This window comes from Ursus americanus, chromosome 8, assembly GCF_024610735.1.
Source record: "Ursus americanus isolate L20-20 chromosome 8, mUrsAme1.1.p, whole genome shotgun sequence".
NCBI lineage: Eukaryota > Metazoa > Chordata > Mammalia > Carnivora > Ursidae > Ursus > Ursus americanus.
The window spans coordinates 14,160,356-14,172,920 of NC_142134.1; the positions used below are offsets into that span (position 1 = coordinate 14,160,356).

General features: G+C 42.4%; 1 protein-coding gene across 7 annotated transcripts in view; it reads right to left on the minus strand.

Annotated features, from left to right (window-relative positions):
- Nucleotides 1–2,751: 2,751 nt before the first annotated feature.
- The window catches only part of HERC3 (HECT and RLD domain containing E3 ubiquitin protein ligase 3), a 128,986-nt gene continuing 119,172 nt past the window's right edge, over nt 2,752–12,565 (minus strand). For all 7 annotated transcript variants that reach the window (XM_045791782.2, XM_045791757.2, XM_087863992.1 and 4 more), the window contains 3 exons: nt 11,456–11,639; nt 11,138–11,240; nt 2,752–9,172 (listed from right to left, as the gene is read on the minus strand). In XM_045791782.2, coding sequence (XP_045647738.1) covers nt 8,964–9,172; nt 11,138–11,240; nt 11,456–11,639 — 496 coding nt within the window. In that variant the 3' untranslated portion in view covers nt 2,752–8,963. The remainder of the gene's footprint in view (nt 9,173–11,137; nt 11,241–11,455; nt 11,640–12,565) is intronic.

The following is a 12,565-nucleotide window of genomic DNA, read 5'->3' on the forward strand; positions in this document are numbered from 1 at the left end:
TGTATTTTGTCAAATGCTTTTTCGGCATCAATTGAGAGGATCATATGATTTTTGGCTTTTTCCTTCCAGATAAAATCTATGACACTGATAGATTTGTGAATGTTGAACCACCCTTGCATCCCAGGGATGAATCCCACTTGGTCATGATGGATAATCCTTTTAATGTACTGTTGGATTCTATTAGCAGGGATCTTGTTGAGAATTTTGGCATCCATATTCATTAGGGAAATCGGTCTGTAATTCTCCTTTTTGATGGGGTCTTTGCCTGGTTTGGGGATCAAGGTAATATTGGCCTCATAGAATCACTTTGGTAGCTTTCCTCTGTTTCTATTTTTTGAAATAGCTTTAGGAGAATAGGTATTATTTCTTCTTTGAATGTTTGGTAGAATTCCCCGGGAAAACCATCCGGTCCTGGTGTTTTGTTTTTTGGAAGGTTGCTTATCACTGTTTCAATCTCTTCATAATTAATTGGCCTGTTTAAAAAATCAATTTCTTCCTGTTTCAGTCTTGGTAGTTTATAGGTTTCCAGGAAGGCCTCCATCTCTTCCAGATTGCTTAATTTATTGGCATAAAGCTGTTGATAAAAGTTTCTAATAATCCTTCCAATTTCATTGGTGTTGGTTGTGACCTCTCCCTTTTCATTCATAATTTTATTAATTTGGGTCCTTTCTCTATTCTTTTGGATAAGTCTTGCCAGTGGTTTGTCAATTTTATTTACTCTTTCAAAGAACCAGCTTCTGTTTCTGTTGATCTGCTCTACTGTACTCCTGGTTTCTAATTCATTGATATCTGCTCTAATCTTGATCAACTGCTTTATCGTGCGTGGATTAGGCCTGTTCTTCTGTTGCTGTTCCAGCTTCTTGAGGTGAGAATATAAAAACTGCATTTTAGATTTTTCTCTTCTTTTGAGTGAGGCTTGGATGGCTATGTATTTCCCCCTTAGGACTGCCTTTGCAGTATCCCATAGGTTTTGGACCGTTGTGTTATCATTCTCGTTGGTCTCCATAAATTGTTTAAATTTATTTTTGATTTCCTGGTTTATCGAATCATTCCTGAGCAGGATGGTTCTTAGTCTCCAAGTGTTTGAGTTTCTTCCAAATTTTTCCTTGTGGTTGAATTCCAATTTCAAAGTGTACTGGTCTGAGAATATGCAGGAAATAACTTCAGTCTTTTGGTATCGGTTGAGACCTGTTTTGTGACCCAGAACATGGTCTATTCTTGAGAATGTTCCATGGGCATTAGAATAGAATGAGTATTCTTTGGTTCTGGGGTGTAGTGTTCTATATATATCTATGAGGTCCAACTCGTCGAGTATGGCATTCAAAGCTCTTGTTTCTATGTTGATTTTCTGGTCCGGTGCTCTGTCTATTGCTCATAGTAGAGTGTTGAGGTCCCCTACTATTAACGTATTTTTATCTATATGTCTCTTTATTCTGGTTAAGAGTTGGCTTGTGTATCTTGCTGCTCCCCTGGTGGGGGCATATATATTTATAATTGTCATATCCACTTGTTGAATACATCCTTTAAGAATAATATAGTGCCCTTCTGTGTCTCTAACTGTAGTCTTTAAAATCCAATCTGTCTGATATGAGAATTGCTACCCCAGCTTTCTTTTGAGGTCCATTCGTGTGAAAGATAGTATTCCATCCCTTTACTTTCAGTCTGAATGTATCTTTAGGTTCAAAATGAGTCTCTTGTAGACAGCAAATGGATGGGTCATGTCTTTTTATCCAATCTGCAACCCTGTGGCGTCTTATGGGAGCATTTAGCCATTTACATTGAGACTGATTATTGAGAGATATGATTTTAATGATGCCATGTTGCCAGTAAAGTCTTTGTTTCTATCCATTGTGACTTTCTGTTCTGTATCACTCTTGGGGCCTTTTTACTTTTATAGAACCCCCTTAATATCTCCTGTAGGGCTGGTTTCATGGTTACGAAATTGGTCAATGACTGGCGATTCCGGAAGGTCTTTATCTCTCCATCAATTCTGAATGACAGCCTCGCTGGATAAAGGATCCTTGGCTGCATGTTTTTCTCTGAAAGAGCTTTATAAATGCCCCCCCCAACCCTTTCTCTTATTCCAGGTCTGTGTAGACAGGTCTGACGTAATTCTGATGCCTTTGCCTTGGTACATGAGAAATGTCTTTGCCCTGGCCGCTTTCAATACTGTATTCTTGGATCTAATATTTGCGAATTGCACTATGACGTGACGTGGCGTAGGTTTGTCGTGGTTGAGCTTGGGAGGGGTCCTCTCTGCCTCTTGGACATGAATGCTTGTTTCCTTTGCTAGATTAGGGAAGTTTTCAGCTACAAATTGCTCAAATATCTCTTCTAGACCTGTTTTTCTCCACCCCCTCGGGGATGCCGAGGATTCTGACATTGGAACGTTTCATTGAGTCAGTGATATCCCGTAACCTACATTCTTGAGATTGGATTTTTTTGAATCAAGTTTCTAGTTTAGCTTTCTCTTCTACTAACCCATCCTCCAATTCGCCGATGCGTTCTTCTGCCTCATTCACCCTGGCCATCAGAGCATCTAGTTTTGACTGCATTTGGTTCATAGAATTTTTAATTTCTGCCAGATTTGCTCTCATTTCCGCCCTTAGAGATTCTATATTCTCATTAACATTTTCGTTAATACTTTTTTCAAGTCTACCCATCATCTTGACCATTGTTACTCTGAATTCCGTTTCTGATAATTTGGTTATATCCATATCCATTAGTTCTGTGGCAGAGGCCACAGACTCATTGTCTTTTCTTTGCTGGGGGGGGACTTCTCCTTCTCGTCATTCTGATGAGGAGAGGTTGCAGGGTTGTCCAGAGCCCAAATTATTGACCGGGACCCAGGCTGTGCGCCCTTGTTTTATAGGGATCTTAGGGATGTGGGCTTCTTGATTTTTCAGCCTGCCTTCTGTGTTCTGGGGGAGGGGCCTGCCGCGCCGATACTCAGGCAACCCTGTTTGGTTAAAGTCTCCGTGTCCCCTGCAAGGGGGATGGGGATGGGCGCTCTGTGAGCCGGTATTTCCAGGCTTTTGTTCTCTGGCGGCTTTCCCTGGCGGTTTGCTGTGCCTCTTCTGAGCGTCAGAGCAGCAGTGGCCGAATCTCAGCCTCTCTCAGAACAGAGGGATCGCGGACCGTTCTCCACTGATGTTCTGGCCACTTTAACTCTGTTACTGTTGGTGCTGCTCAACCCTGCAGCGTCCCGGGATGTGTGCCCCACGCCCGGGGTCCCAGCCTTCACTTCCAGGGCCGGCGCATCTCTGTCCTTTGTGTTTCTAACACCGCCAGCCGCCTCCACGTGCTCCCGGAGCTCCCGGTCACAGTCTGGTTCCAGTGAGTGCACTGGAGTTCTGTTTCAGTATGGTAGCGCGCGCTCCCGGCTCCCGGTCTCAGTCCGCTCTCTCTCGGTGCCATCCGTGAGTCCACCCGCTCCCCCGTGCAGGTGGCTACCGCTTCCCTGCACCCGAATGCCACGGCTCCCTCTCCCTTTCGTTTATTTTCCAATATCTGTGCGCGGTTTCACGTCTCCACGCTTCGTACCTCAATACTCAGCGCTGGAGATGTTCATTTGTAGAGATCCAGATGTATCTTCCTGCGTCTCAGGCTGGTTCCGTGGATGTTCAGGCTGGTCTGGTACCTATCCAGCTCAACTCAGGGGACCGGATGAAAAAGGGGTCCCCTACTCCTCCGCCATCTTAACTCCCTCAATCACTATTATTTCCTTCTTCCTACTACCTCTGGGTTTTATTATTTTGTTTCTTTTAGTGTAAAGTTGGATTGAGATTTTCCTTGTTTTTTGAAATTTGAGATAGGCCTGTACAACTGTAAACTCCCCTCTTAGAACTGTTTTCCCTGTGTCCCAAAGATTTTGGACTGTTGTGTTTTCATTTTCATTTATTTCCATGTATTTTTTTAACTTCCTCTTTCTCTCTTGACCCTTTGGTTGCTTAGTAGCCTGTTGTTCAGCTTCCACATATTTGTGGGGTTTTTTCCTAGGTATTTTTTTTTTCCTTGTAACTGATTTCTAGTTTAATACTGTTGCAGTCAGAAAAGATGCTTGATATGATTTCAGTATTCTTAAATTTATTGAGACTTGTTTTGTAGCCTAACATGTGATCTTTCCTGGAGAATGTTCCATGTGCACTTGAAAAGAATGTGTATTCTGCCGCATTGGGATGGAATAGTCTGTATTTCTATTAACTGCATCTGGTCTGTCATTCAAAGCCACTACTTCATTGATTTTCTGTCTGGACGATCTATCTATTGATGTAAATCAGGTGTGAAAGTCCCCTATTACTATTGTATTACTGACAATTTCTCCCTTTATGTCTGTTAATATTTGCTTTATGCACTTAGGGGCTCCAATGTTGAGTGCATAGATATTCATAACTGTTATATATTCTCATGTAACGCCCTTCTTTGTCTCTTGTTAGTCTTTGTTTTAAGGTCTCTTTTGTCTGATACAAATATTGCTTATCCCAGCTTTTCTTCACCTTCCTTTGCCTGGAATATCTTTTTCCATCCCTTTACTTTTAGTCTGTATGTGTCATTAAGTCTGAAACAAGTCTTTTGTAGTCAGCATATAGATGGGTCTTTTTTTAATTTTAATCCATTCAGTTACCCTATGTCTTTTGATCAGAGCATCTAAGCCACTTAATTATTGATAGGTATGTACTTATTGCCATTTTAATTGTTTTCTCATTATTTTTGTAGTTTTTCTCTGTTCCTTCTTCCCTTGTAATTGAGGACTTTAATATTATGCTTGGATTCCTTTCTCTTCATTTTTTGGTGTATCTATTAGAGTTTGCTGGTATGTCGTTACCATGAGGTTATATATAACATCCTAAGTATACAGCAGTCTATATTAAGTTGATGGTCACTTAAACAAATTCTCAACTAGATTTTTACTCCTCATGTCCACATTTTATTTATATGTAATATTTTACATCTTTTTGTGAATCCCTAATTTTTAAGTATCATCGATTTCACTACTTTTGTTTTTTAACCTTCACACTAGTTTTATAAGTGATTGATATACACCGTCACTGTAGGTTTGCTTTTACAATTTTTTCCATAGTTTTCTTCTAATTATGACCTTTTCTTTTTCACTTAATCCCTTAGAACATTTCTAGAAGACGGGTTTAGTGGTGATGAACTCCTTTATATGATGTATGCCTGAGAAACTCCTTATCCCTCCTTCAATTCTGAATGATCATCTTACCAGATAGAATATTCTTGGTTGTAGTTTTTTTTTTTTTTTCCTTTCAGCACTTTGAATGTATCATGGCACTTCCTTCTAGCTTGCAGTTTCCACTGAGAACCAGCTGATAGCCTTATGGGGTTTCCCTTGTACATAACTAGTTGTTTCTCTCTTGCTGCTTTTAAGAGTGTGTCTTTAATCTTTGACATTTTAATTATTGTGTGCCTTGGTGTGGATTTCCTTGGGTTCATCTTGTTTGGGGTTCTCTGTGTTTCCTGGACCTAGATGTCTATTTCCTTCCCAAGATGAGAGAAGTTTTCAGCTATTACTCAAGTAAGTTTTCTGCCTTTTTCTTCCCCCTGTCCTTCTCTAACGTGCAGGGTAGTACACTTCACACTATCATAGAGATCCCTTAACCTATCCACTTTCCTTTTGTTTTCTTTTTGATGTTCAGCTTGCATGCTTTCCATTACCCTTTCAGATTGCTGATCCATTCTTTGCATCCTCCAGTCTACTGTTGATTCCCTCTAGTGTATTTTTCACTTCAGTTATTGTATTCTTCAATTATGATTGGTTCTCGTATAATTTCCATCTCTTTGTTGAAAGCCCACTCATTCATTCTTCTCTGAAGTCCAAGGACCATTGTTATGACCATCACTTTGAACACTGTATGAGGTAGGTTGCTTATCTCCATTTTTTTTTTTCCTGAGGGTTGTCTTGTTCTTTCATTTGGAGCATATTCCTGTCTCATTTTGTTTGACCTTCTGTATTTCTATGAATTAGGCAGAATAGCAGCTTCTCCAAGACTTGAAGGACCGGCCTTGTGTAAGGTCATCCCATGCCTGTTGACTTTGGTTAGCTGGCTAGAGCTGTAGCAGGTGCGGGCTGGGGCCCCTAAGGCACTCAGCACTGGGACAGCCCTGGTGGGATGGCTAGAGCCGAAATGGGCACAGGGCACAACCAGAGCCAGAGTTGGTGAAGGCTTGTGCAAAGGGCTCCCAGGGTACTTCACACTAGGAGTAGCTAGGTGTAATAACTGGAGCAGAGGTGTGCCAGGCTGGGAGGTTTTGGGGCACTCCTTCCCGGGGTTTTGGCAAGACAACTTGAGCCAAAGCAGATTCAGGCCTGGAATGTTCTGGGATGCTTTGCACCTTGGTGAGACAGCTGTAGCTGTAGTGGGTGATGTTCAGGGGTGTCCCAGCATATGCCATACTGGGGCCATCTTGTGCAGTCACCTTTAAGGGATGGCCTAGATCCTGCTTCCATCGGCACTATCGAGGTGGAGGGGAGATGTAAACTGTGGTACTCACCTGCCTCTCAGCTCCCCCACTGTTTGGTAGAGCTCTAGGGCTGGTTCCTTTATACTCTAATTTTAAACCATGCTTTGTTTTGTTTCCTGTGGTCTAGGTGCCCAGGGCTTGCTGAGGGTAGTGGGCTGGCTAGCTCCCAGACTCTTTCTGTGCTATCAAGGTGGAGGGGGAACATAAACAGTGGCACTTGCCAGCTTCTCCAACATCCCACTGTTTGTTTGGTGGAGGGTTAGTTCCTTTATATTCTAGTTACCCATTTAAGCCACAACTTTTTTCTGTGCCCCAGGTCAGACAAATCTGCTCACAATCCCTTAGTAGTCTCCCTCCCCACTGCAGTGCACAGCATTGGGATTGGGGTTCTTGTTACCGTGTCTCCTGCCATTGTCTGTGTGGCCCCTCCAACCCTTGTGCAGGATTTGTTCAGTCACCCCTCAGTTGTTTTTCAGGAGGAACTGCTCTACAGATCAGTATAGACTTGGTGTGTCCATGGAGGGGGTGAGTTGAGTTGAGGGTCTTCCTATGCCACCATTTTGGATCCTCCTTCCATGCACTCCTCTTCTACTGCTGCTGCCACTCTCACTGCTCTCAGAATGGGAAGGACTAATTCCTTCAAATGTAGGACTTTGACAAGTCCTGCCTGGCTACCCACTCAAGTTCCATTGCTTAGCCTGGCTCCTCAGCCCCAAAGCTACCTTCTTTACCCCCAAGTCTTATTTATCATTATTCTGTTTTCTCTTCAAATTGCCCCTGGCCCTTCCCTAACATGCTCCCATGTCCTTTCCCTCCATGTGAAATGCCTTTTCTCCCATCACAACCTTCAGAAATCTCATCCATCTGTCAGGCTACCTGCTCCCCCTACCTTGGGTCCTGCCCTTGCTCTCTCCTCCATATCCCTAGTGCTTTGTCTTACTTTCTTATGACTGGAACCAAATTTGACGTTATATTACTTGAGTAGATCATTCTTCTGAAAGCAAGCTATCTATTCTGCAAATACAATAAGAAATAGTTTTAAGTTAAAACACCAAATTTATTGCATAATATTGAACTATATGCACACACATAGAAAATAAACATTTCATATAACTGTATATCTTTTTAAATCTTGTATTATAAAGACTGAAAAAACTACCAATTTAGCAATTAAGTTTTAAAAACAAAAAAAAAAAGCAAAAATCTACATCCTTCATTGAGATCTGATGCTATATCACGGTTCATAAATACTTCATTTTATATAAATAAGTCTTTCCTCTAGTGACTAGGAATTTAAAATTAGGCTGACATGGATTCTTTGATCATGTAGAATTTTCTTATCCCATGATGAAGAAGGTTGAGCATGTCATTATTTTTGATACATATATTTGCTCTAAACACAATCCCCCCTGAAATCCCACTGTAAACAAACATTTCAAATGCAATAAACAAAAGTCCCATAGTAAAGAATGTCCTTACGTGTTAGCAATTAGGGAAAAGGAAAAAAAAATAGAAATTTTGCAATTTAAATAGAAATTAAAAAAATAGACTGCATGCATCCACTAGAAGGAGAGGAAGGGAGCATTAAGTCAGGTAACAACGGGGTGAAGTAAAAGAGAAAGGGAAGGAGAGGAAGGAAAGAGAAAGAGGGCATAAACTGACAGGGAAAGAGGACAAGAAATTTATTATTTCTACTTTCCTTGGAGAAGATACTCTTAAAAAAATTAATGCAACTTGCTCCAAAAGCGAGATAACCGAAGGAGGGGTGGTCTATCACCTCACCTTATTGTCAAAGGGAGCAACGCTAAGCTGCCCTGCACATCTTTAAGTAGGTCCAGGAAGAGGCAGAGCCGGGGGGAGATTGCTAGTCCCTCATAACTTCTTTTTAAAGCAAGATGTGTTCATAAAGGCTCCCATTAATTCTCAAGAGTTCAGCCAAAAAGTGGACCCAGATTCAGCTTGCTGGACTTGGGGCTTTCTGAAGTAGTGCTTGCCTCCTTAGTCCTTAGAGTAGGGCTGCAACAAGCCAGGAGCATGTCCAAGTCTGCAGAGAGAGGAGCCGTTCCGCACGTGCAGGTGAGAAAGGACATATCAGTCAAATCAGTCTTGCAGAGGAACGAGGACAGGAAGCACTGTGAGGAAACAGCAGGGCTGAGACATTTGGGAAATGAGAGGTTAAAAACCCACTGCCATTTTCTCCAGCAGAGTGCAACATATTCACAAGTGCAAGGAACACTACTAGGTAATTTGGTTTAAAAACAAAAATGCCAAATTTTCACCCCATCCCCAACCCCTGATTTTTCAAAAAGGTTGTTTACTGCTACTCACAAGCCCAGAAACACATCAACCAGGTTCAGGATTCAAAAGTCCCAACCCACAAAGACAATAAAAAAATAGAACTCCCTTCCCCATGGTTTTCTGTATGGGCCTCCATGTGGACACTGAGGGAGGGAGGGAAATCTGGGGCACACTGGGGAGCCTCAAGCCAAACTAAACCCTTCATAGTTGTCAAGGGCCTGGGTCAGCCGTGCACTCAGGATCTCTTTGCTGCTGTATTTGGGGAGATCAAGAAGGTTGTAGCAAGTGTGGGCCACGGGCAGGTACTCCTCCCCGCTGGCTGTGGACTGGATGACGATCTGCAGGCTCGCCATGCCATAGATGGGAATCCGATCGCTGCCCGTCAGGAACACTGAGGAGAAAGGGAAAGGGCATTACCAGCTCCGCAGCCGCTCTCCGCAGCCCTCTGCACAAAGGAGAGGAAGGCATGACACCCTGTGGCTCGCCTGAGAAGTACACTGTGATGTGCCAATACGTATGGCACGAATATTCATCTGCGCGTGTTCTTATAAAGCAAAAGAGACTGCATTGCAAATCCTGGTGTGGTTTTTTTGGTTTTATATGGATAAAAATTCTGTTTTTCACTGGTTCATTTCAGATCGGCTTATACACAGACACAAATCATCCGTCCAAATGAAAGATGCCCTAAAATGCCCTCAAATAAAAATGGCCTCAATCAAATGTATGTCCTCATAAATATTATGAGCTCTCACAAAATCAGAGAGGAAAGGAATTCCTGATATAGGAAAAGAAGAGTCGACCTCAGGGGGAAGCCAGGAGAAAGACCATCATCTATGGGACGTCAAAGTCTCCTCTGGCCCAGGGTTTAGTGTGTATTCCCCTCCTGAGCTCATGAATATCCATTTGGGATCTGTTTGCTCCTTTCCCTAATTTTCTTAAACCAAAAGAGCGGACCATGTTATGTTAGACCTTTCACTCTTGTAACACATTGTGACTTGGCAAAAAAAAGAGAGAGCCCAATGCAGCTGTCTTTCCATGCTTTCTAGCAATATATAACCTCAGAGTTAAATTGCTGGAAATTACTACAAACAAATCATTGGTTCAGGGGCACTTTCAAAAAGCCTATTACCTGAGGCTGTGGTATATAAACATTCTTGCCAATATCTGTAGAGTTACTAAAAATTTTCACAAGTCTAATGATTTCTGAACAGAAAAATTTCTTTTAAGGAAATCTCCATGACTACGTTCCTCTTGGTTGTTACAGCCCTACGAGCTCCCTTGACAAACCTTAACCTGTCATTTGACTTACATGCCACTGATTCTCAAGAGCCAACTTAACGAGGCAGAGGAGAAGCAGGGCTTTTTTTTTTTTTTTTTTTTAAGCATTCTTGTATGAGCCCGCCCCTCCCTCCACTTCCTCTCATCCTACTCCGTGGGAGCAGAATCCGGGGGTACGTCTTCCATTGATATTAATATATGCTCATGCTTACAAAGCAAAAAGGACTGCCTTTCAATCCTGTTGTTTCATTTTATACAGATAAAAATGTTATGCTATTCACTGGCAAATTTCTGACCCTGATTATAAACAGACACAAAGATTAAAACTCTTTTTGAAAGGCTAAATTTGTTCACGTAAACTAGGCTTCATTCTTCTTTCCAGATGTATTACCCTTCTCAAGTGTCACCTAGCCAGTCACAAAGGACCAAATAGTGTATGATTCCATTCATGTGAAATGTCTAAAATAGTTGCATCCACGGAGCCAGAAAGCAGACTGGTGAGGGTGGTCGGGTGAGCTGAGAGGTTGGGAGGAAATGGGGAATGACTGCTAATGAGTTCAAGGTGTCTTCTTGAGCTAATGAACATGTTCTAAAAATTATTGATAGTTTCACATCTCTGTGAATATACTAAAAACCACTGTATTATATACACTTTAATTGGGCGAATTGTATGCTTTGTGGATCATATCTCAATAAAGCTATTCTAAATCCTATCTCCCCAGTTATACCTGTAGCAGACACTGTAAAATTTTCAAAACCCTAGGGAGATAAGGGAAGTTAATCCAATTAGATTTTATCAATGTACTATTTCATCATACTCACATAGAAAATAATATTTCTAAAGCAACTGAAAAACATGCTTCTTTTCTTTCTTTCATGCAACACATCCTGTTAGGCAGCAAATACAGAAGAACCACTTATGTTGGCCTGAGATCTCATTAAGACAAGAAGTGGAAGTATATTTCCCTCACTCTTTTTCATTTAAAAGAGCTGACCTTAGCCTACGGGGTGTATCCTCCCACACCATCTGCAACACTACAGTGTGGACAAACATCACATGAACACGACTGATACTTACGGAGAAACTTCTTCTTCTTTTCCAATGGAAACTCATGAAATGTTTCCCAAAATAGTTTCACAGTGGGATGTGTGGCTGAATAATCACCCTTGTAGATGGCAGTCTGCCCAAAAAAGACAAAAAGAAAAAAAACCCTATCTTAAAGAAGAGTAGTATTATGGAGGACATATACTTGTGTACCATTTGCAGTTTCTGAGATAAGGAGGCCTCCCATTCCTCCTCAACCGCAGACCGCTTGGAAAGAGACCAGGCTCTGGGCCCACCTGGCCAGGCCACGGCTGCTTCCTCAGAAGTAAAGACAGCGCCGTCTTTACTCACCTCTTCTAGCTCCTGCCAGTTGTAGTTGCTGTTCCCCACCATCATAGCCCGCAGCTCGGAAGGCTGGAAGAGCTCAAGCACCTTGCCACCACACACCTTTAGGAAGCCACTGGAGAAGGCTGTGTACCATTCGTGAACTGAGATTTGGAAGACATAATTCACGTAAGCATCCACAAACTCGTGCCTGCCAGAAGACCAAAGAAATAGAATACAGTTAGCCCAAGTCTTGTGGAGGCCCTGAGGTGGAGAGAGATGAAAAATGGGGTCTCGTCGAATTCTCACTCCAGGAGGCACCCCGGAGATGACCAGCCAGCCCGAGGACTCCACCGGCATTTCAGGTGATCTAGGGGCAGGGGAGACAGGGAGGAAGGGGAGGAGGCCACGTAGGTGGAACCATACGACTGACTTCATTTCACCCAAGGGGCTCCAGTTTTCATCCTTACTCTCCTCCTTAAAATTTAGTTTGGAAAAAAATATACTTTTTCTGCTCAAAGAAAAAGTCTAAGATCATGATTCTAGGCTTCGTCCCTTCTCTTCAGAAATGAGTGAAGTTAAAACCATCTGCTATTGGAATCCTCGCCTATTCTAAAAGGTAATTTCATAACTTCTTTCTGGAAAGGACTGTCTTATATGATGGGCTCCATCTCATCAATAATCAGTCAGATGCAAACTAGGACAGTGACTTCCTGCAAGTGGGGCTCACAGCGAGCTGGCTTCCCGGGCTGCTTAGTGTATAAGGGGCTGCTTTCCTGGGCAGGTGTCCGCACGTTGCAGGTCAGAGTTCTATTTTTATATATGGTCTGGCCATCATCGTCTGTATGCACCCAGTCTCTCCCTAGTGGGAATGTCAACTGTGAACTGAGACACAAGCATCTGGGAGAATAAGTTGCCAATATCTAGAAAAGCTGACAATGTAAATACCCTTTAACTGAGCTACTCCACTACCAGGGGGGTGGCCGAGAGATGCTCGCATGAGTGCACAAGACCCGTACACAGATGGTCACCGCAGCATTTTCTTGTAATATAGAGAACTGGAAGACACAAAACTAAACATCCATTAATATGAGAATGGACCAAAAAAAGATGGTACGGTCATAAGACAGAAACCAT